This window comes from Phyllobates terribilis, unplaced genomic scaffold (genome assembly GCF_046119375.1).
Source record: "Phyllobates terribilis strain yellow unplaced genomic scaffold, ASM4611937v1 Scaffold_35__1_contigs__length_13245226, whole genome shotgun sequence".
Taxonomy (NCBI): Eukaryota; Metazoa; Chordata; class Amphibia; order Anura; family Dendrobatidae; genus Phyllobates; species Phyllobates terribilis.
In genome coordinates this window covers 2,172,865-2,197,278 of record NW_027362795.1, presented here as the reverse complement: position 1 = coordinate 2,197,278, position 24,414 = coordinate 2,172,865, and the positions used below count along the sequence as shown (strand labels likewise).

The window sequence follows — 24,414 nt, the reverse complement described above, 5'->3', positions numbered from 1 at the left end:
ATGAAATAGCCTTGGAGTCAATTGTCCAATTACTTTTGGTCCCTTTAAAAACAGGGTTGCACATGTTAAGGAGCTGAAACTCCTAAACCCTTCATCCAATTTTAATGTGGATACCCTCAAATGAAAGCTGAAAGTCTGAACTTCAACTGCATCTGAATTGTTTAGTTTAAAATTCATTGTGGTAATGTCTAGAACCAAAATTAGAAGAATATTGTCTCTGTCCAAATATATATGGACCTAACTGTATATGTTCTGCTCTGCGTTTTTTCTATTTTCTTACAGTACACACCACGTACAATTTACTGCACGCTTTGCATTCAATTATATATACAACATGATTACTGTTGCAATATTTATGCAGCTGTGGAGACATTTTTTGAGACCTGAACTAAATTACTCATGCCACAGCCATTTTGACCACATTTAAAATTTTTTTTGCAATTTAGCCATGCATGTCTTTGTCTCACAGTATTAGATCTCTTTGGGGATAAAATGTCTCCCCAAGATGATTGTCTCTTTGCCACAATTGAACACCCTGACTTCAGAATCTCAGATCTGACACTGTCATCATGCAATATGGGCAAATATTTATTTATTATTTTTTTTAATCTTATTAAATTGTAGACTAAATGTTAAAGCTAATGCTGGTTTCATTATCTTTTTTTCATCAGTTTCACTCTCAGAGACATCAATTAGTTTTTCAATCACAAGCAAGAATAGAAGGAAAGGCAGCACTCACCCAGTCTTCTTTAAAACGTTCCTTTATTTTTGTGCGCGGAGGTTTGGACCCGTTGAAGCGCCGGAAGGCAGCGAAACGGCCGTTGTCCCTTTTTTCCTCTCCCCCGCACACCCTTCGGGGTCTCAGTCCAATGCTGCACGCTGAATTGCTCCACACACAAAAATAAAGGAACGTTTTAAAGAAGACTGGGTGAGTGCTGCCTTTCCTTCTATTCTTGCTTGTGAGTGAAATATTTCTTGGATGTGCACCACCGTTTAAGTCTTGAAGCACATAGTCTGAATTATGCCCTGGTGATTGATCTTCTGAATAAACAGTGTGGTGGCAGAATGTTTCTCTTGCATTTGAATCAATTAGTTTTTCTCTGTCTCTTGTAGCTACGATCCTTGAAGCTGTGTCCAGAGTCCAGGGTGGGTAACCTCTCCTAATTAGTACTGCAGTTACGCTTTATCCTGGTATACTCTCCCACTGGGATGGCTTTTATGGTGTGACTGCGGTTGACGGCTTGCAGCATGCAGTATCGTATTTCCTGAGCGGGGTTTAGAAAATGATGAAGTAGCTATACTTCCATTTCCCCCCTCCAGTCTGAGGTCCAAGAATGGAATTACAGTGGGGTGAGTATTGTATGTGAATGACAAATTAAAATCATTAAGATACTGTACAAATTCCGGTATGGCAGATATATTGCCCCTCCATATGAAGATCAAATCATCGATGTATCTGACATACCAGAGCAGACAATTCACATAAGGATTCGCAGAAGTATACAAACATTTATGCTCCCAGAAGGACATTATTAAGTTTGCGAGCGACGGGGAGTATTTAGCTCCCATGGAGACCCCCTTGCACTGAAGGAAAAAAACCTGCTTGTACATAAAAAAAATATTAGTTATTAAAAATTGCACCTACAAGACAATATATTCACATAGATCAGAAGAATAAGCGCTGAATTTAAATATATGATACTTTAGTGTTTGGATAACAATATTATAGGGAATGCAAGTATACAATGACACTACATCGCAGCTAAGCCACGTGTAGTAAGGCTGCCATTCCATTTTAGATACCTGATTTAAGACATCCCTGGAGTCCTTTAAAAATCTTGCAGTTCTTTGAACTAATGGCTGCAGCAAATTATCCTTCCAATCCCCTATTAATTCAGTAACTGAGTTTATACCCGATACTATGAGTCTCATCGGGGGAGGAATTATATTTTTTTGTATGTTTGGCAGACCATATAAACCTGGCAACATTGGTTGCTCCACAATTAAATAATCCCTTTCTTTTTCAGTTATAACCTCTAGGGCAAAACCCTCTTGAATAATAGAATGGGTATCTATAACTAGCTTTTGTAATGCACACGCCCGGACTGACTGGCATGTGCGTGTATATGTAGTGATTCCACTGGACCGTACCAGAGAGTGCCAGGAGGGGCGTAACTAAGTATCTGCCAGATCCGACCAAGGTCGCACGACGGCATACGACGCCAGTGCACCAGGGAGGAACCGAGCTGAGGGACCCGGGTCTACTCCAGGTCAGACTCCGGACACGGCGGTTGGCCCACACCGGGGAATACAGGAACTGGAATGTTAGGCTGGCACACAGACTGGGGGAATAGGCGGACACGGCTGGTAAGCACGACTGGTATGCAGGCAGGGAGGTACTGGCAGGTACAACAGGTTGGTGCACAGAGTGGATAGGACCCAGTACAGACTGGGACTTCCGGAACAGAACCGCAGATGCGGTAGACAAACACAGCAGGGTGAGACCGCCCGGAGCGGCGGGCAAGAGCAGAGCAAGACGAGACCGCCAGGAGCGGAGAGTAAAGGGTCAGAGCAGAGCGAGACTGCCGGAGCGGCGAGCAAAGGGTCAGAGCAGAGCGAGACTGCCGAAGCGGCGAGCAAAGGGTCAGCAGAGCGAGACTGCCGGAGCGGCGAGCAAAGGGTCAGCAGAGCGAGACTGCCGGAGCGGCGAGCAAAGGGTCAGCAGAGCGAGACTGCCGGAGCGGCGAGCAAAGGGTCAGCAGAGCGAGACTGCCGGAGCGGCGAGCAAAGGGTCAGCAGAGCGAGACTGCCGGAGCGGCGAGCAAAGGGTCAGCAGAGCGAGACTGCCGGAGCGGCGAGCAAAGGGTGAGCAGAGCGAGACTGCCGAAGCGGCGAGCAAAGGGTCAGCAGAGCGAGACTGCCGGAGCGGCGAGCAAAGGGTCAGCAGAGCGAGACTGCCGGAGCGGCGAGCAAAGGGTCAGCAGAGCGAGACTGCCGAAGCGGCGAGCAAAGGGTCAGGGCAGAGCGAGACTGCCGGAGCGGCGAGCAAAGGGTCAGGGCAGAGCGAGACTGCCGGAGCGGCGAGCAAAGGGTCAGGGCAGAGCGAGACTGCCGGAGCGGCGAGCAAAGGGTCAGGGCAGAGCGAGACTGCCGGAGCGGCGAGCAAAGGGTCAGGGCAGAGCGAGACTGCCGGAGCGGCGAGCAAAGGGTCAGGGCAGAGCGAGACTGCCGGAGCGGCGAGCAAAGGGTCAGGGCAGAGCGAGACTGCCGGAGCGGCGAGCAAAGGGTCAGGGCAGAGCGAGACTGCCGGAGCGGCGAGCAAAGGGTCAGGGCAGAGCGAGACTGCCGGAGAGACAGTCTGGACTGGAAATCAAATGCGCGCTCTTGCACAGTGGGAGATATACCACTATGCAAGGACGCCGCCAGGTATGTTACAGCTTTGATGTGGGATTATCTAGGACTTTTTTATATGTTGTTTTATCTGACAGCATTTGTAAATCATACATCTCTGCTTCCATTAACCGCTTCCGACCTCCCACTTGTAAGGCGGCGGTGTTCACACCGTGCAGTAACTGAGGCAGTGACCCAAGCAAGTCCAACATAAGCAGCTTTTATTCAGCACTCACGGGTAAAACAGAAAGTCCTCTGGTTTTCAGCCGGGTTAACATAAGTCCATAACAACGGTTGCCGTGGGCAACGGCTGCGCCGGGCTGCTCAGAGCCTGACTGGTGCAGAGCCTACCCAGGCGTAGGTTCAGCTACACACAGGCCCGCTAAGCCTTCCTGCTATGTCCCTAGCGGGTCCGAACACTGAACAACACTAATCCTTAATGCAGGGTTTTTAAAGGACCTGAGGCAAGAGCCACTGGAAAACCCGGGTTGGAGGGAGGAATCCGCCCCACTGCCTTCCTGTAGTCTCCTCCAAGAAATGAAGGCCCCGGGTTTTACTAATCTGCCTTAGCCAGATAGCCTGACCAGGTCAATGCTCACCTTCATGCCTGCATTGCAGCCGCAGGTGTGTCTGTGGCTGCAATGCACTTCAATGGGTTTAATAGGTCTCTGTACACATTCTGGGGGATATATACCGTCCCTTGTATACGATCCCCGTCACTGCCTCACACACTGTACATAAACGTCGGTGCTGGCTGGGCTCTGTGCAGCGCCCACGTTTATGAACAATCGGCGGCCTCGCAGCGCTCAGGAACCCCAGGGTCCTGCAAGTGCTGCGGTTGCGGTGCAGAGCAACAGCTCTGACAGGTAACATCATCGGAACCTGATTGGATCAGGTCCCAATGATGCTAACCCTTTGCTATCTTCTATGCCGCGATCCATAGCGATTGCGGCATTTAGGAGATGGTGAGAGGAGAGGGGGTCGTCCACTCACCTTTCCGATGGCCCCCGTGATAGGACCTGGCGTTGTCATGGCAGCAAGAGGTAATATGATGACTTCCTGGTCTGCCATGCACGGTGTCCTGCTAGAATCAGCCAGCAGCTGAGTCTAGCAGGAGATCTGACAGTGTAAAACTGTCTGCTCTCATGCAATGCAATACATGTCTATTGCATTGCGTAAGACTAGTGATCAGAAAAATAAAAATTGAAGTTCCATACAGGGACTAAGTAAAAATGTAAAAAAAAAAAAAGTATAAAAAAATGTTTTCAAACTGTTAAAAAAAAAAATATATATATATATATATATATCTCACAAAATAAAATTAAATAAATACGGTAAATAAACCAACAAATCAATATATTTATGCAAAAACAAAAAAAGTACATATGTTTGGTATCGCCGCATCCGGAACAACCCTATAAAACTGTTACACTAATTAACCCCTTCTGTAAACACCATAAAAAACGGAGCAAAAAGCTATGCTTTTACATGATACTGCCAAACAAAAAGTGGAATAAAATACAATCAAAAAGCTAAATGGAAATAAAAATGTTACCGCTAAAAACGTCATCTTGTCCTGCAAAAAAAAAGCCGCCATACAGCTCCATCAGCTGAAAGATAAAAAAGTTGTAGCTCTTTTGTAATTCTTTTGTCTATAAAATAGTTTTTATTGTGTAAAAGCGCCAAAACATAAAAAAAGTTTGTGTGGTATCGCTGTAAACATGCTGACCCGAAGAATAACGCTGCCTTATCAATTTTTACACTTGCGGAACGGTATTAAAAAAAAACTCAAAAAACAAATCCTGAATTGCTGTTTTTTGTTCATTGTACCTCCCAAAAAACAGAATAGAAAACGATCAAAAAATGTCACATGCCCAAAAATGGTTCCAATAATAACGTCAACTGGACCCGCAAAAAACAAGCCCTCACATGACTCTGTCGGCCAAAATCTGGAAAAATCATAGCTCTCAAAATATGGCAATGCAAAAACTAGATTTTGCAAAACAAAGCGTCTTTTAGTGTATGACAGCTGTCAATCATAAATACCCTATATAAATCTGGTATCACTGTAATAGCAACGACCCGAAGAATATAGTTGTCTAATTTTTTTCACTTATACCGCATGAGGAACGGCGTAAAAAATAAATAAAAACAATTTTTCACCTGCTGCTAATTTGTTCATTCTGCTTCCCAAAACAATGCAGTATGGCGCTTCTCCCGTTTATTCTGTGCTAAGCGCTTACACCGGGGTTTCCGTGTAAATCTCTGAAATACATGATTCAGACGGAACACCCGACGGAAGATTCCCTGTAATGAGGCTGATGGAGGCACCGTGTAGCCTATCATCCCACAGTGTCAGGTTTTTTTTAGACATGTGTAAAAGTGTGATTGGCCACAATTTTGTGCACCTCTGAAAAAAAGGACACCGCTAAACAGAGCCAAGACTGAGTCCTGAGTAACTCTGCTGCCTCACTATAGTGAATGGTTCCCTCGGGGGTTTCATCTGAATTACATCACTTGGAGATTTAGATGGAAACCCCGATGTAAGTGCCCAGCGTAGAGAGCCGGATAAACGTTATGTAAAATGTTCCCAATAAAAGCTTCAACTCAATCCACAAAAAAAGCAAGTCCCCACTCAGGTCTGTCATCTAGCGAAAATATAAGGGACTTTCAAGTTACTGGTAGCACAAAGGCTGTGGAAAAGCAAAATGGCCCTTGCCCCCCAAAAGAAATTCAGCAAATCCTGTGCTCCCAAGTCCAAATGCTCCCCTCCCTTCTGAGCCCCACAATGTGCCTAAACTATATTTGGGGTCCACATGTCTGGCATTCCTGTAGCGATGAGAGCCCGCCTAATTTACAGGTGCATGTCTACAGAAGCATGAGCTGGGCACAACGTACTGGTCTCTACAACGTACTAGTCACTACAACGGCAGTTTGAAATTTTCACTCAGCAACATCCACTGCTGCATGTTTCTGGAAAACACGCATGAAGTGAAAATTGTCACTACACCTGTATGTAAATTTCCAAAGGGGTATAATTTCCAAAATGGGGTCACTTGAGGGGGGATTCTGCTCTTCTAGCACTTAGGGGCTCTGTATAGAGTCCTCAAACTATTCTACAATAATTTGTTCTCCAGGAGTCAAATAGCGCTCCCTCCCTCCTGAGTCTTGCCGTATGGCTAGGCGGTACTGTACAGCCACATATGGGGTATTGCCACGTTTAGAAGAAATTGTGTGACACATTTTGGCACCATTTTTACCCATTCCCCTCTGTGAAAATGTAAAATCTGAGGCTAAAACTATTTTTTTGTGGTAAAAATGTAATTATTTTTTCCTCACTGCCAAATGGTATAAATTTCTGTCACATGTGATGTAAATATGATCACTGCACCCCTAGATGAATTCATGAATTCATTGAGAGGTGTCGTTTGTAAAATGGAGTAATTTATGGGGGGGTTTCTTCTGTTCTGGGACCTCAGGGGCTCTCCCAGTGGGTCATATCACCTGCAAACCACAACAGTAAAATCTGCACTGTAACATGGCGCTCCTTCCCTTATGAGCTTTGCATTGTGCCTGCAAAGTAGTTTTCGACCACTTATGGGGTATTAATGTACTTAAGAGAAGCTGTTTAACATTTTCTCTTATTACCCCTTTTGAAAACTGCAAACTTGGGGTCAAAGCAACACTTGAATGGAAAAAATAGTAATATTTCATTTACTCAGCCCAATGTTATACAAGTTTGTGTATCGCCTGAGTTTTAAAAAATACTCCCTACTCCCGTAGATGAATTTCTTGAGAGGTGTAGTTTACAAAATGGTGTCACTTGTGGGGGTTTCTGCTGTTTTGGTATGTCAGCGACTCTTCAAATGTGACATGGTGTCTGCAACCTCTTCCAAGCCCTGCCGTGCGCTAAAGCAGTAGTTTTCCTCCCCATATGGGGTATCGGCTTACTCAGGAGGAATTGCACAACAAACTGCATGGTGCAATTACTCCTGTTACCCTTATGAAAATGTAAAATTGGGGGCTGAAAAACATTTTTGTGGGAAAAATGTGAAAGTTTTATTTTTACGGCTTAATGTTATAAACTTCTGTGAAGCACCTGGGGGTTTAAGGTGCTCACCACACATCTAGATAAGTTCCCTGAGTGGTCTGGTTTCCAAAATGGTGTAACTTGTGGGGGGTTTCCACTGTTTAAGCACATCAGAGGCTCCCCAAACACGAGATGGCGTCCACTAGTTATTTAAGCAAATTTTACATTCAAAAAGTCAAATGGTGCTCCTTCCCTTCCGAGCCCTGCCGTGGACCCCTACAGTAGTTTTCCCTCACATATGGTGTATCAGCGTGCTCAGGAGAAACTGCACAACACATTTTGTAGTTCATTTTTTCCTGTTACCCTTGCGAAAAAAAAAAAAAATTTGATCTAAAGTAACATTTTTGTGAAAAAAAAGTTAAATGTTCATTGTTTACTTCCATATTCCAAAAATTCCTGCGAATCACCTGAAGGGTTAATAAACTTATGGAATGTGGTTTTGAGCCCCTTGAGGGGTGCAGTTTTTAGAATGGTGTCACTTTGGATTATTTTCTGTCATAAAGGCCCCTCAAAGTCACTTCAAATAAAATGTGGTCCCTAAAATTTGGTTTTGAAAATTTTGTTGGATAAATGAGAAATCAATGGTCAACTTTTAACCCCTATAACTTCCTAGCGAAAAAAATTTGGTTCCAAAATTGTGCTCATGTAAAGTAGACATGTTAGAAATGTTATTAACTATTTTGTCACATATCTTTCTGATTTAAGGGCATAAAAATTCAAAGTTTGAAAATTGCAACATTTTCAAAATTTTTGCCATGCCAAATTTCCGATTTTTTTCACAAAGTAACGCAAGTCATATCGAATAAATTTTACCACAATCATGACATACAATATGTCACGAAAAAAACAGTCTCAGAATCAGTGGGATCCGCTGAAGCATTCCAGAGTAATTACCTCATAAAGTGACAGTGGTCAGATTGACCAAAAATTGGCCTGATCACGAAGGCGTTGGTGTTAAAGGGTTAATACTACTACTCCTCCCTTGTCTGACATTCTTATGACAAGATCTTTCATACATTTTAATTCTTGAAGGGCAATCCGTTCTTTATTGGTCACATTTCACTTGACAGTCCCCATATTCGGAAATGAGTGCAGCACCTTTTACATTTGCTGCACAACATCCTGAAAAATATCCATTGAATCAGATCTGGACTGAATAGGATAAAATCCTAAAAATTTGACTTTGGTTTTCTTTGGATATGGGTCACACTATGACTAAGAACATCTGAGTTCGAAACATGTTATTGTGACTCGTAAGTCCCATTGTCTTGTTTTAACTTTTTCACAATAAATGGAGTTTTAACTTTTATCACATTACCTGGATTTCGTGCTGGATTTTTCGCCCTTCTGTGGAGTGGGTACGGAAAGTATTCAGACCCCTTTAAATTTTTCACTCTTTGTTTCATTGCAGCCATTTGGTAAATTCTAAAAAGTTCAGTTTTTTCTCATTAAAGTCCACTCTGCACCCCATCTTGACTGAAAAAAAACAGAAATGTAGACATTTTTGAAAATGTATTAAAAATGAAAAACTGAAATATCACATGGTCATGAGTATTCAGACCCTTTGCTCAGACACTCATATTTAAGTCACATGCTGTCAATTTCCTTGTGATCCTCCTTGAGATGGTTCTACTCCTTCATTGGATTCCAGCTGTGATTAATTAAACTGATAGGACTTAATTCAGAAAAGCACACACCTGTCAATATAAGACCTCACAGCTCACAGTGCATGTCAGACCAAATGAGAATCATGAGCTCAAAAGGAACTGCCCAAGCAGCTCAGAGGCAGAATTGTGGCAAGGCACAGATCTGGCCAAGGTTACAAAAGAATTTCTGCTTTACTCAGAAATTTCACAAAGAGTGAAAAGAATAAAGGGGTCTGAATACTTACCTTGACTTCTCCAAAGTGTTTGATACCGTGCCACACAAAAGGTTGGTATATAAAATGAGAATGCTTTGTCCGGGGGATAATGTGTGCAAGTGGGTAAATAGCTGGCTGAGTGATAGAAAGCAGAGGGTGGTTATCAATGGAGTAAGCTCAGGGTATGTCAGGGTTACTAGCGGGGTGCCTCGAGGGTCTGTCTTGGGCCCTATATTATTTAATATATTTATTAATGATCTGGTGGAAGGGTTGCATAGTAAAATAGCAATATTTGCAGATGATACTAAACTTTGTAAAGTAGTTAATACAGATGAGGATAGGGCACAGCTACAGGAGGATTTAGATAAATTGGGGAGTTGGGCCAAAAAATGGCAAATGGGGTTCAATGCCGATAAATGTAACGTCATGCACATGGGAAAGAACAACAGCAGTCACCCATACATATTAAATGGGAAACCGTTGGGGAAATCTGACATGGAGAAGGACCTGGGCGTCTTGGTTAACAGCAAATTAAATTGGAGTGCCCAGTGTCAGGCAGCAGCTGCGAAGGCAAATAGAGTCATGGCATGCATCAGAAGAGGAATAGGTGCATATGATGAGAACATTGTTCTTCCTCTGTATAAAGCGCTGGTAAGGCCGCTCTTAGAATATTGTGCACAGTTCTGGGCTCCGGTGCTCAGGAAAGACATATTGGAGCTAGAGAGGGTACAAAGGAGGGCGACTAAGGTAATAAAGGGAATGGAGGGACTAGAATACCCAGAGAGGTTGTCAAAATTAGGCCTATTTACGTTGGAAAAGAGAAGGATTAGGGGAGACCTCATAAACATGTATAAAAACATCAGGGGGCAGTACAGAGATATCTCCCATGACCTGTTTATACCAAGGATGGTGACAAAGACGAGGTGGCACACTATGCATCTGGAGGAAAGGAGGTTCCTGCACCAGCATAGAAGGGGATTCTTTACGGTCAGAGCCGTGGTGATGTCCAACTCACTTAATGAGTTCAAGAGAGGCCTGGACGCCTTTCTTGAGAACAATAAAATTACATCTTATGCTTAGTTAATTAATCCAGGGATTTAATCTGACTGCCAGATTGGAGTCGGGAAGTGAATTTTTCCTCAATGATGTAAATTGGCCTATACCGCATGGGCTTTTTTTTGCCTTCCCCTGGATCAACGCTGTGGAATAGCTGCAGTGCACAAGAAATAGGCTGAACTGGATGGCCTTATAAACTGTTACTATGTTCCATACCCACTGTGTGTGTGTGTATGTGTGTATATATATGTATATATATATATATATATATATATATATATATAAAAAAAAAGTATTTAGTCAGCCACCAATTGTGCAAGTTCTCCCACTTAAAAATATGAGAGAGACCTGTATTTGACATCATAGGTAGACCTCAACTATGAGCGACAAAATGAGAAAACAAATCCTGAAAATCACATTGTCTGATTTGGAAATAAATTTTTTTTTCAAATTTTGGTGGAAAATAAGTATTCGGTCAATTACAAACAAGCAAGATTTCTGGCTCTCACAGACCTGTAACTTCTTTAAGAGGCTCCTCTGTCCTCCACTCATACCTGTAGTACTGGCACCTGTTTGAACTTGTTATCAGTATAAAAGACACCTGTCCACAACCTCAAACAGTCACACTCCAAACTCCACTGTGGTGAAGACCAAAGACCTGTCGAAGGACTCCAGAAACAAAATTGTAGTCTCGCACCAGGCTGGGAAGACTGAATCTGCAATAGGCAAGCAGCTTGGTGTGAAGAAATCAACTGTGGGAGCAATAATTAGAAAATAGAAGACCTACAAGACCACTGATAATCTCCCTCAATCTGGGGCTCCACACGAGATCTCACCCCGTAGGTCAAAATGATCTCAAGAACGGTGAACAAAAATCCCAGAACCACACGGGGGGACCTAGTGAATGACCTGCAGAGAGCTGGGACCAACGTTACACAGGCTACCTTCAGTAACACACTACACCACCAGGGACTCAGATTCTGCAGTGCCAGACATGTCCCCCTGCTTAAGCCATTACATGTCCAGACTCTTCTGAAGTTTGCTAGAGAGCATTTGGATGATCCAAAAGAGTATTGGGAGAATGGTCAGATGAAACCAAAGTAGCACTGTTTGGTAGAAGCACAATTCATCGTGTTTGGAGGGGAAAGAATGCTGAGATGCATCCAAAGAACACCATACCTACTGTGAAGCATGGGGGTGGCAACATCATGCTTTGGGGCTGTTTATCTGCCAAGGGACCAGGACGACTGATCCGTGTAGATGAAAGAATGAATGGGGCCATGTATCGTGAAATTTCGAATGCAAACCTCCTTCCATCAACAAGGTCATTGGAGATGAAACGTGGCTGGGTCTTTCAGCATGACAATGATCCCAAGCACAACGCCAGGGCAACGAAGGAGTGGCTTTGCAAGAAACATTTCATGGTCCTGGACTGGCCTAGCCAGTCTTCAGATCTAAACACTATAGAAAACCTTTGGAGGGAGTTGAAAGTCCATGTTGCCCAGCGACAGCCCCAAAACATCACTGCTCTAGAGGAGATGTGCATGGAGGAATGGGCCAACATACCAGCAACAGTGTGTGCCAACCTTGTGAAGACTTACAGAAAACGTTTGACCTCTGTCATTGCCAAGAAAGGATATATAACAAAGTATTGAGTACTTATTTTCCACCAAAATATGAAAAAAAATTCTTTCCAAATCAGACAATGTGATTTTCAGGATTTGTTGTCAAATTTTGTCTCTCATAGTTGAGGTCTACCTATGATGTCAATTACAGGCCTCTCTCATCTTTTTAAGTTTGAGAACTTGCACAATTGCTGGCTGACAAAATACTTTTTTTCCCCACTGTATAATCTGTATAATATAGTGTGTGTGTGTGTGTGTGTATATATTTGCTAATTATACGTTCTATAGGGCTTCTGAGGGACACAATTGTCGTTCCTTAGGGTGCCAACCTCCTCTTCTAGGCAGCATCAGCTTAGTTTAGGTAGGGATTGGGTAAGGTAGTGACTGTATCAATCATTCATTGTTTACATCTGTTTATATACAGTACATCCACAACAAGCCATTGAGCTTGTAATTTTGGTAGTGTTAACCCCTTCATGACCGGGCCATTTTCCATTATTGCATTTTCGTTTTCTGCTCCCTTTCTTCCTACAGCCATAACTTTTTTCTTTTTTGGTAAAAAAACAAAGCCACAATAAGAAGAATTAAAATTCCCCCACAATTGAAGAAAAAAAGAAAAAAAAAATTAATTCTTCTTATTGTGGCTTTGTTTTTTATGTTTAGAGTAGGGACTCATAAGCATGAGGACCCTTGACGCGGGTTACGAGCTTGAGTATTTTGCCCAAAATATCGGCCAATACGTCATATATTATATATGCATTTTTGCACTTTTTTATTCCACTTTTTTATTATTAATGCAGAAGAAGCATTCATAAAGTGTTGTGCCTGCTATCTGATGTATATACTTCTCATCAAGTTCTTGTTAAGTGTGGAAAAGTTTGCCTTTGGACTTTTCCCTCATTAATCTCCATACCATCTGGTCCGTGCCTGCCAAGTACAGCTGCGGCATGCGGTCTGCAGAGTCGGGAGATATGACTCCACCAGATATACAGTATATATTTATAGATACAGTACCCACCAAAAGTTTGGACACACCTTGTCATTTAAAGATTTTTCTGTATTTTCGTGACTTTGAAAATTGTACATTCACACTGAAGGCATCAAAACTATGAATTAACACATGTGGAATTATATACTTAACAAAAAAGTGTGAAACAACTGAAAATATGTCTTATATTCTAGGTTCTTCAAAGTAGCTACCTTTTGCTTTGATGACTGCTTTGCACACTCTTGACATTCTCTTGATGTACAGTTGAAACCAGAAGTTTACATACACTATATAAAGACACATATGCATGTTTCTCTCAATATCTGACATGAAATCAGAATAAACCTTTCCAGTTTTAGGTCAAATAGGATTACCATAATTTACCATAATTTTTAATATTTGCCAGATGAGAGAGAATGTTTTAAGGCATTTTTATTACTTACTGCAAAGTTAAAACATTACATACATTTCATTAGTATTTGGTACCATTGCCCTTAAACTTGTCTTGTGCTTTTTGCATGTTTTTACTATTTCTGCTCTTATCTGGTGTCTTTCTTGTAACATAGGAAAGACTAAGGCCAGAAATAAACACCATAAAACAGTGTACATGAAGACTTTCGTATCAAATAATTTCTGTCCGAGGTGTTTGTGTGAACAAAAAAGCTTTTATAAAAGCCTCAAACTTCTGTGTGTGAATCAGACATGAGATCTAATATGATACAAGATTACAGTCCGGGGAAGAAGGGAAACATTCATATAGACGACCGGTGGAGATGTAGTCGGTGACGGATTCTGGCCCAATATGTTTCTAGAGCCATAGTAGAAAATGAAGATGCCGTCCTGATCATGAAGTAGTTATTTCTCATGTCATGTGTAATGAATATCTCCTGTAGTATTACTAATGCCGATTCCAGTGTCCGTAAATGAGACGACAATTAGCATTATGGAAGATGAGTCTATGAGAAACGTGTTCAGCTGCAGACTCTGAAGAAGAAACTGCTTGTTGTCTGTGGCCTAAAATACACTGCTCAAAAAAATAAAGGGAACACTTAAACAACAGAATATAACTCCAAGTAAATCAAACTTCTGTGAAATCAAACTGTCCACTTAGGAAGCAACACTGATTGACAATCAATTTCACATGCTGTTGTGCAAATGGAATAGACAATAGATGGAAATTATTGGCAATTATCAAGACACCCTCAATAAAGGAGTGGTTCTGCAGATGGGAACCACAGACCACATCTCAGCACCAATGCTTTCTGGCTGATGTTTTGGTCACTTTTGAATGTTCGTTGTGCTTTCATACTCGTGGTAGCATGAGACGGACTCTACAACCCACAGAAGTTGCTCAGGTAGTGCAGCTCATCCAGGATGGCACATCAATGCGAGCTGTGGCAAGAAGGTTTGCTGTGTCTGTCAGCGTAGTGTCCAGAGGCTGGAGGCACTACCAGGAGACAGGCCAGTACACAAGGAGACGTGGAGGGGGCCGTATGAGGACAACAACCCAGCAGCAGGACCGCTACCTCCGCCTTTGTGCAAGGAGGAACAGGAGAAGCACTGCCAGAGCCCTGCAAAATGACCTCTAGCAGGCCACAAATGTGCAAGTGTCTGCACAATCCATAAGAAACCGACTCCATGAGGGTGGTATGAGAGCCCGACGTCCCAACACCGTGCAGAACGCTTGGCATTTGCCACAGAACACCAGGATTGGCAAAGTCGCCACTGGTGCCCTGTGCGCTTCACAGATGCAAGCAGGTTCACACTGAGCACATGTGAGAGATGTAACAGAGTCTGGAGATGCCGTGGAGAGCGATCTGCTGCCTGCAACATCCTTCAGCATGACCTATGGCAGTGGGTCAGTAATGGTGTGGTGTGGCATTTCTTTGGAGGCCCACACAGCTCTCCATGTAGCCAGACTGCCATTAGGTACCAAGGTGAGATCCTCAGACCCCTTGCGAGACCATATGCTGGTGCGGTTGGCCCTGGGTTCCTCCTAATGCAGGACAATGCCAGACCTCATGTGGCTGGAGTGTGTCAGCAGTTCCTGGAAGATGAAGGCATCCTGTCTCGCTCCATCCACCAAGGTCACGTTGCACCACAGACTGTCCAGAAGTTGGCGGATGCTTTAGTCCAGGTCTGAGAGGAGATCCCACAGGAGATCATCCGCAACCTCATCCGGAGCATGCCCAGGCATTGTAGGGAGATCATACAGGCACGTGGCCACACACAATACTGAACCTCATTTTGACTTGTTTTAAGGACATTACATCAAAGTTGGATTAGCCTGTAGTGTGTTTTTCCACTTTCATTTTGGTGGTGACTCCAAATCCAGGCCTCCATTGGTTAATAAATTTGATTTCCGTTGATGATTTTTGTGTGATTTTGTTGTCCGCACATTCAGCTTTGTACAGAACAAAGTATTCAATGAGAATATTTAATTCATTCAGATCTAGGATGTGTTATTTGAGTGTTCCCTTTATTTTTTTGAGCAGTGTATATAGGTTTTATTTCTAGATGTAAAGAAGAAAACTAAATACTGTAAAATTATAAATCTCCTCATGTTTTCCCTGATTATCTCTAGTAATTGTATTATTACACAGGATTTTTATGATATTACATCGGCTCATCTTCTTCTCATTCAGGTCTCTACAATATCGGATCCTCTCAGTAAAGATCTTCTATACAAGTGAATTTTCCTGATTTATCCATCAAAGATGGAAATGGACAGAGACAAGATGGCGGAGAGGATATTACACCTCACCCTAGAGATCCTCTTCCGGGTTACTGGAGAGGTGAGAGATTCTGATGACGTCACATTGCATCATTCTTATCTATGGGAATAACAGATGGACAGAACTGGAGAGGTGAGGACTCTGGAAATGTCTGTAGTGAGATTTATTAATGTGTCTCTCCATAACCAGGATTACACAGTAGTGAAGAAGACCTCTAGTGAGCGCTGTCAGGACCCTGTGTCTGAGGGATGGGGAAGACCCCTGAGCCCAATCACGGGGCCTCCATCTCACCCCTTCATACATGAGGACATCAATGACCAGAAGATCCTAGAACTCACTTACAAGATGATTGAGCTGCTGACTGGAGAGGTGACACTGCTGGGAATGCTGGGACATTATACAGTAACGCTATGAAGGGATCGGGGGGATGACGGTATCATTGTATATGTCAGGTTCCTATAAGGTATCAGGATGTTGCAGTCTATTTCTCCATGGAGGAGTGGGAGTATTTAGAAGGACACAAAGATCTGTACAAGGACGTCATGATGAATGTTCCCCAGCCCCTCACATCACCAGGTAATAGACAGGACTAAATACACACGGCCTATAATTATCTGTATGTAAAGAATGAATTCAGTCCCTATATGTGTTTCCTCCAGTTTTATCCAGTAAGAGGACAACACCAGAGAGATGTCCCCGTCCTCTTCTTCCACAGGACTGTAAACAAGAAGATCCCAATGTTCCTCAGGATCATAAGGTAGATGGAGAGAAGGTGTCATGAGATCTCCCCTATGATGTGTAGATGGCTGTGAAGGTCTTGTGCTCAGTCTTGTTTTATCCACCAGTATTATATGTTTTACACTTGTGTAATGAAAACGGTGGAGATGGCAGGATTAGAGCTGATCATAGATGGGACTTCTCCATCTGTCTGTGACTTTTACAATATTTGTTTCAGGTTGAAGATCTGACCCACATTAATACTACAGAGACATATGTGAGGGGTGATGAGCGGTGTAAAGAGATGATTCCTACAGATGACCTCCCAGGTGAGTAGTAACCACTAAATGCAGAGAAGTTACAGATTCTTATAAGTCACCGGCTGTGGCTGCTTTATCGGTTGTGTAGTCCGGCTGTATCACAACCGTGTGATCACCATTTTACCTCTAGACTACAACATTCTCCTCCACCAAAAACTGTTCAAATGATTTTGGCCATTGAAAGCCCTTTTCTATAGAACTTATAACTTGGAGGATCCACCTACTCCCTGTGATTAGAAGACGCTGACCATTACCTCCTCAGATCTGTAAACTACAAAACCAGATGACAATCTACGTAGAATGTACAGACAGTTTAGAAAATCACTTGAAGAAAATATTATGATGGGCCTGTAAGTGAAAGCGGAGGGTAATGATGGTGTTGGCTTCCTAGAACCCTGATATCTTATTGGATGAATCTACCTTCTCTCCCTTCTGTGCTGCTGAATGTGCTCATATGGTCCCTACAAGACCAGGTCCAGTTTTAATGACCAAACTTCACTTTTATGATCGACAACATTAAATGTGCAGTGAGGCCAAGTGTGAATTTCTGTACAATAACAACAGAGTTTCCCTTTTGTCCTGATTTTTCAATTTCTTTTAAAACCGACTAACTTCATACAGGATCGCAATTAACTATGCAAAAAACATTACACCTGTGCCATGATATACAGGTGCTTCTCAATAAATTAGAATATCATCAAAAAGTTAATTTATTTCAGTTCTTCAAAAAAGTGAAACTCACATATTATATAGAGCCATTACAAACAGAGTGATCTATTTCAAGTGTTTATTTCTGTTAATGTTGATTATAGCTTACAGCCAATGAAAACACAAAAGTCATTATCTCAGTAAATTAGAATACTTTATAACAGCTTGAAAAAATATTTTAAAATCCGAAATGATGTCCTACCGAAATGTATGTTTAGTAAATGCACTCAATACTTGGTCGGGGCTCCTTTTGCATCAATTACTGCATCAATGCGGCAATGTGGCATGGAGGCGATCAGCCTGTGGCACTGCTGAGGTGTTATGGAAGCCCAGGTTGCTTTGATAACAGCCTTCACCTCGTCTGCATTGTTGGGTCTGGTGTCTCTCCTCCTCCTCTTGACAATACCCCATAGATTCTCTATTGGGTTAAGGTCAGGCGAGTTGCTGGCCAATCAAGCACATTGATACTGTTCTTTTTAAACCAGGTATTGGTACTTTTGGCAGTGTGGACAGGTGCCAAGTCCTGCTGGAGAATGAAATTTCCATCTCCAAAAAACTTGTCGGCAGAGGGAAGCATAAAGTGCTGCAAAATGTCATGGTAGACGGCTGCGCTGACTTTGGTGTTGATAAAACAGTGGACCTACACCAGCAGATGACATGGCTCCCCAAACCATCACGGATTGTGGAAACTTCACACTAGACGTCAAGCAGCTTGGATTGTGTGCCTCTCCACTCTTCCTCAAGACTCTGGGACCTCTATTTCCAAATGAAATGCAAAATTTACTTTAATCTGAAAACAACACCTTGGACCACTAAGCAACAGACCAGGTCTTTTTCTCCTTGGCCCAGGTAAGACGCTTCTGGCGTTGTCTGTTGGTCATGACTGGCTTGACACAAGGAATGCGACACTTGTAACACATGTCCTGGATAAGTCTATGTGTGTTGACGCTCTTGAAGCAATGACTCCAGCAGCAGTCCACTTCTTGTGAATCTCCCCCCAAATTTTTGAATGGCCTTTTCTTAACAATCCTTTCAAGGCCGCAGTTAACCCGGTTGCTTGTGCACCTTTTTCTACCACACTTCTTCCTTCCACTCAACTTTCCATTAATATGCTTGGATACAGCACTCTGTGAACAGCCAGCATCTTTAGCAATGACCTTTTGTGGCTTACCCTCCTTGTGGAGTGTGTAAGTGACTGCCTTCTAGACATCTGTCAAGTCAGCAGTCTTCCTCATGATTGTAGAGCCTACTGAAACAGACTAAGGGACCTTTTTAAACGCATAGGAATCCTTTGCAGGTGTTTTTTGTTAATTATTCTAATTTATTGAAATAATAACTTTTGTGTTTTCATTGACTGTAAGCCATAATCATCAACATTAACAGAAATAAGCGCTTGAAATAGATCACTCTGTTTGTAATGACTATATAATATGAGTTTCACTTTTTTTAAGATCTGAAATAAATTAACTTTTTGATGATATTCTAATTTATTGAGAAGCACCTGTATCTCTAAGCTGTGCGAGGCTGATAGCTGTAATATACTGTAATATATACACCTGCAGGAGATGTGTTGGCATGGCTCGAGCCCTGGTATGTTGGGTTCACTTCACGTCATAAATTCCATTATGTTTTCAATCCTAAGGAATTCAGATTACTGCACAATCTCTCCTGAAATGGGGGCACTAATACTTTCTCTACTCTCCTGGTCAGAACTCATAGTAGCTCCAATGGTCCACCATAAATAAGTGTAAGTCCGCTTTAATGTTGGAGTTCTCCCCTCATACATATGTTCTTGTTGAGGATGTAACATATTTTTTATGTATTTTTTTCCAGGTTCATTCTGTATGATAGTTTGATTGTGGTGGGATCGGCCTGCTTCACTTATGTGACTCTCTAATTCTTTAATCTGTAGTCTTTCAAATAAAGGTCTCCATTACGTCTTCCCAATGCCCGAGGTCTAAATATAAGACACCTCAGCTCTGCACTATTATAAAAAGTTCATTTAAAATGTCTAATATTTCTTCTTGAAACTCATCTGATCTGAAAATATTGGCACTTAGCGATAATTTAGATTGCCAAGAACCACATACTCTAATTACCCCCGAGAGGTTTCACCACTATTTACTCATTTTTTTTTATAAAGAAGCCTGTTCAGCTTGATTTCTTCAGTTCTTCAGTAGATGTGTTATGGTCTATAGTCACAGTTTTGCCCATCACCCCTTTAACTTCTTTAAAGGAAAGCTCTCGTCCCCTGGGAGATGTGAGACCTCTAATATGGGCATACAGGTTATAGAAAAGTAAATCTATACATACCTGTATGGCCCATAGTAGAGGTCTGCTTGCAGTGAAATTGAGTTTTATAAAATCTGTCTTCACATGCTTGGCATCCCCCGGACACCAAGAAATCCCCGCCTATCTCTTTAGTTAGCCCCGAAATTCCTGCCTATCTGCTTATTTAGCATGTTCCTCCCCCTCCCCTGCACGTCACAGGACCCTGTGATGTGCGCTCTTGTCACTCACTTCCCACTCATGCGCGTTGCGATGCTCACATCGGGAGCGCTTTGTTTCCTCCCGGCCTGTTTGTCTCTGCACTGCTCCGCAGTGTTCTGGTGCACCGGGGAGGCTGCATCGGGGAGCCTGCGCACCAGAACACTGCGGAGCAGTGCAGAGACAAACAGGCCGGGAGGAAACAAAGCGCTCCTGATGTGAGCGTCGCATTGCACATGCGCGGGAAATGAGTTAGACCAGTGCACGTCACAGGTCCCTGTGACGTGCAGGAGAGGTGGGGAATATGCTAAATAAGCAGATAGGCGGGGACTTCTTGGCGTCCGGGGGACGCCAAGCATTTGAAAACGGATTTCATAAAACTCCATTTCACTGCAAGCAGACCTCTAGTATGGGCCATACAAGCATGTATAGATCTACTTTTCTATAACCTGTATGCCCATATTATAGGTCTCAAATCTCCCAGGGGGTGGCAGATTCTCTTTAACCCCTCTACATGGATCTGGACTTACACAGAGACCCCTAGGCTTGGGCCACTGTGTTACCTGCTGTTCTGTTGTGTCAGATGGGAAGAATAGTCAGGTATTCGGGTCAGAACCAGGAGGGCAGAGAAAATACAAAATCAGAAGAAACGAGTAGTCAGTAAACGGGCCGGGGTCACAACAGGAAACAAATACACAAGCCGGGAGCTGAGCACAGAGGACTGAACCAGAGGAGAACAAGGCTGTATCTGTCAGCTTCCGGCAATATGCTTCCAGCTTTAGTAGGGTGCGGTGCTTTCCAAATGGCTGAAGTAGATTACTCCAGCTGGACAGCACACACACCCATACTGCCAGACTGGATGGTACTACAGGTCCCAGCAACCCTAATCTTAATGGCTGGACAGAGCCTGCTCCGCCCAGTAGCCTCTGGTTCTGACGTCTCCTCAATCACCAGCGCCGCCTGCAGAATGAATAAGGCTCCTGGTGACAGAATTAGACGTTGCAGGAGCAGATCCCAGAGAAAATGGGACACACCATTTGCAGAAACCTTGATATGACAAAATGAAAGAAAACCAGAGCAGTAGAAATCCCCATAAAGTGACTCCATCTTGGGAATTAATCTATAGGAGTAGTGACTATTTTGACTCCACAGGCACTTTCCGGAAATTAGAAAACAGTGGATGTTGGAGAGTAAAAATTGCAAAAATGCCATTTTATTACCCAACACACAGTGCCCAGATAAATTAAGTGGGTTCTTCTCACTATAGTAATGCCAAATACATGAATGCTAAATGTGGTTTGGGCACAGTCTTTTAGACTGTGAACTGTAATTGACTTGGTGAATAATTCTTTTTTTTTTTTTTTTTTTTTTTACGTAGCTTGCCATTTTTACAGACACTTTAAGTAAAAATGTTAAAAAAATGTAAGAATATTTTATTCAAAAATAATACTTAATTTTATTCTTGGCAGATGACTGTACCTGGAGATCAGAAGGACAACTGACATCTTCAATTTTTAAATCACATGAGATTGAGATCCAACAAGATGCAATTGAAATGAATGCCATTACTCCAGATATACCATCATCCCTTCACAGCAAAGATCAATCATCTAATCCTTTGAAACAGGTCCCGTCTTCTGATTCATTAGCAACTACTAAGGAAAATCAAAGTTACAAAATAAGCATTAAAAAACAAACTGCTCCTAAAGCAAAGAAGTCATTTTCACGTTCAGAGTATAGAAATACTCTTCTTAAACAAGAAAAAAATCACAGCTCAGATCTTGTGAGGCACCAGAGAACTCACACAGGGGAGAAGCCTTTTTCATGTTCGGAATGTGGGAAATGTTTTAACCAAAAATCAACTTTAGTTATGCACCAGAGAACCCACACAGGGGAGAAGCCTTTTTCATGTTCGGAATGTGGGAAATGTTTTAACCATAAATCAGTTTTGATTAATCACCAGAGAACTCACACAGGGGAGAAGCCTTTTTCCTGTTCAGAATGTGGGAAATGTTTTAGCCAGAAATCAGGTTTGATTAATCACCAGAGAACTCACGCAGGGGAGAAGCCTTTTTCCTGTTCAGAATGTGGGAAATGTTTTAAAGATAAATCAGATTTGGTTAAGCACCAGAGAACTCACACAGGGGAGAAGCCTTTTTCCTGTTCAGAATGTGGGAAATGTTTTAGCCAGAAATCAGGTTTGATTAGTCACCAGAGAACTCATGCAGGGGAGAAGCCTTTTTCCTGTTCAGAATGTGAGAAATGTTTTAAAGATAAATCAGCTTTAGTTATGCACCAGCGAACTCACACAGGGGAGAAGCCTTTTTCCTGTTCAGAATGTGGGAAATGTTTTAACCAAAGATCAGCTTTAGTTATGCACCAGAGAACTCACACAGGGGAGAAGCCTTTTTCCTGTTCAGAATGTGGAAAATGTTTTAACCAGAAATCGGGGCTTTATAGACATCAGAGAACCCACACAGGGGAGAAGCCTTTTTCATGTCCAGAATGTGGGAAATGTTTCAACCATAAATCGATTATGGTTAATCACCAGAGAATCCACACAGGAGAGAAGCCTTTTTCCTGTTCAGAATGTGGAAAATGTTTTAGCCTAAAATCAGATTTGGTTAAGCACCAGAGAATCCACACAGGGGAGAAGCCTTTTTCATGTCCAGAATGTGGGAAATGTTTCAACCATAAATCAGATTTGGTTAAGCACCAGAGAATCCACACAGGAGAGAAGCCTTTTTCCTGTTCAGAATGTGGGAAATGTTTTAACCTAAAATCAGATTTGGTTAAGCACCAGAGAATCCACACAGGAGAGAAGCCTTTTTCATGTCCAGAATGTGGGAAATGTTTCAACCATAAATCCGATTTGGTTAAGCACCAGAGAATCCACACAGGAGAGAAGCCTTTTTCCTGTTCAGAATGTGGGAAATGTTTTAATCAGAAATCGGGGCTTTTTAATCACCAGAGAACTCACACAGGGGAGAAACCTTTTTCATGTTCAGAATGTGGGAAATGTTTTAACCATAAATCGGTTATGGTTAATCACCAGAGAACCCACACAGGGGAGAAACCTTTTTCCTGTTCAGAATGTGGGAAATGTTTTGTGAAGAAATCATCTCTTTTGAGTCACCAAAGAACTCACACAGAGGAGAAGCCTTTTTCATGTTCTTAATGTGGGAAATGTTTTACATGGAAATCAATTCTTAATAAACATCAGAGAAGCCACAGAGGGGAAAAGCCTTTTTCATGTTCAGAATTTTGGAAATGTTTTAAGCGAAAATTGTATCTTCTTAAAGGGGTTACTAAGAAAAAAAACAAAATAAGTCAGCTCACCCATTGAGGAATCCAAAGCTCAGGAAACCAGCAGGAATGCGAATCGAGAGCAGAAAAAAATCCAGCTTCAATGACTAAAGACCTTACTGTCTGAAACGTGTCTGCTAGAAAATATTTCCCCCTCTAGGGGTCGTAACATCCATGCTGTTATCTCAGGTTTTTTATATTTACTCAATAAACCAATGTTTTTAGAGGATCATTGAAGCTGGATTTTTTTCTGCTCTCGATTCTTAAAGGGGTTGTCCTCTACTTGGACAATGCTTTGTCATTCCTCATGTTTGGCCTCGTTAAATGTGACGCCAGCGCTGATTGGGCTCACATGGCGAAACAGCCTGTCCTGAGCCCCGGGAACACAAGTGCTGACACCGATGGAACGGCACAAGTATAGGGGGTTTGTATAATTCTTATAATAATTTTTGTAATAAGTATATTGTTTATCCATTATGTATATATTCAGTGTGTTCATTAATAGAGATTTGAATCCTTAGTTATAGAAATATAGGTTTATCAAAAGATCATAACAGGTCTACTTTTCAGTCATGCTCTTTGCGGTCAGAAGCATCTAACATTCTGAGATACAGTGGTGTAAAACAAAGTGTTTGCCCCGTCCTGATTTCTTATTCTTTTGCATATTTGTCACACCTAAATGTTTCAGATCATCAGATTTAAATATTAGACAAAGATAACACAAGTAAACACAAAATGCAGTTTTTAAATGAAGGTATTTTATTATTAAGGGAAAAAGAAATCTCCAGGGCCCTGTGTAAAAAAGGCCCCACTCATACTCATACACACACACACAAACACACACACACACACACACACACACACACACACACACACACACACACCCCACTTAAAACCTAAATTAACTGTGGTTTATAACATCTTTGGGAACCTGAGTTAAATTTCCCTAGCCACACTCAGGCCTGATTGCTGCCACACCTGTTCTCAATCAAGAAAATACTTTAATAGGACTTGCTTGACAAAGTGAGGTAGACCAAAAGATCCTCAAAAGCTAGACATCATGCCGCGATCAAAATAAATTCAAGAACAAATGAGAAAAAAGTAATTGAGATCGATCAATCTGGAAAAGGT

The 24,414-nt window shown here is 42.3% G+C and overlaps 1 protein-coding gene across 1 annotated transcript; it reads left to right on the top strand.

Annotated features, from left to right (window-relative positions):
* The first annotated feature begins 1,114 nt into the window (after positions 1–1,114).
* LOC141182582 (uncharacterized) lies at positions 1,115–24,016 on the top strand. Its single transcript, XM_073660735.1, has 7 exons — positions 1,115–1,350; positions 15,656–15,805; positions 15,935–16,114; positions 16,198–16,321; positions 16,405–16,502; positions 16,701–16,791; positions 21,447–24,016. Exons 2-7 carry the CDS (start codon positions 15,728–15,730, stop codon positions 23,153–23,155), a joined length of 2,280 nt encoding a protein of 759 aa, XP_073516836.1. The 5' UTR covers positions 1,115–1,350; positions 15,656–15,727; the 3' UTR covers positions 23,156–24,016.
* The last annotated feature ends 398 nt before the right edge of the window (positions 24,017–24,414 follow it).

Excerpts from the sequence above, each read along its gene's own strand:
- LOC141182582 (XM_073660735.1), top strand. The coding sequence starts at position 15,728 with ATGGAAATGGACAGAGACAAGATGGCGGAGAGGATATTACACCTCACC. Across the intron at positions 16,115-16,197 it reads TTGAGCTGCTGACTGGAGAG|GTTCCTATAAGGTATCAGGA; the intron begins GTGACACTGCTG and ends TGTATATGTCAG. Across the intron at positions 16,792-21,446 it reads TCCTACAGATGACCTCCCAG|ATGACTGTACCTGGAGATCA; the intron begins GTGAGTAGTAAC and ends TATTCTTGGCAG.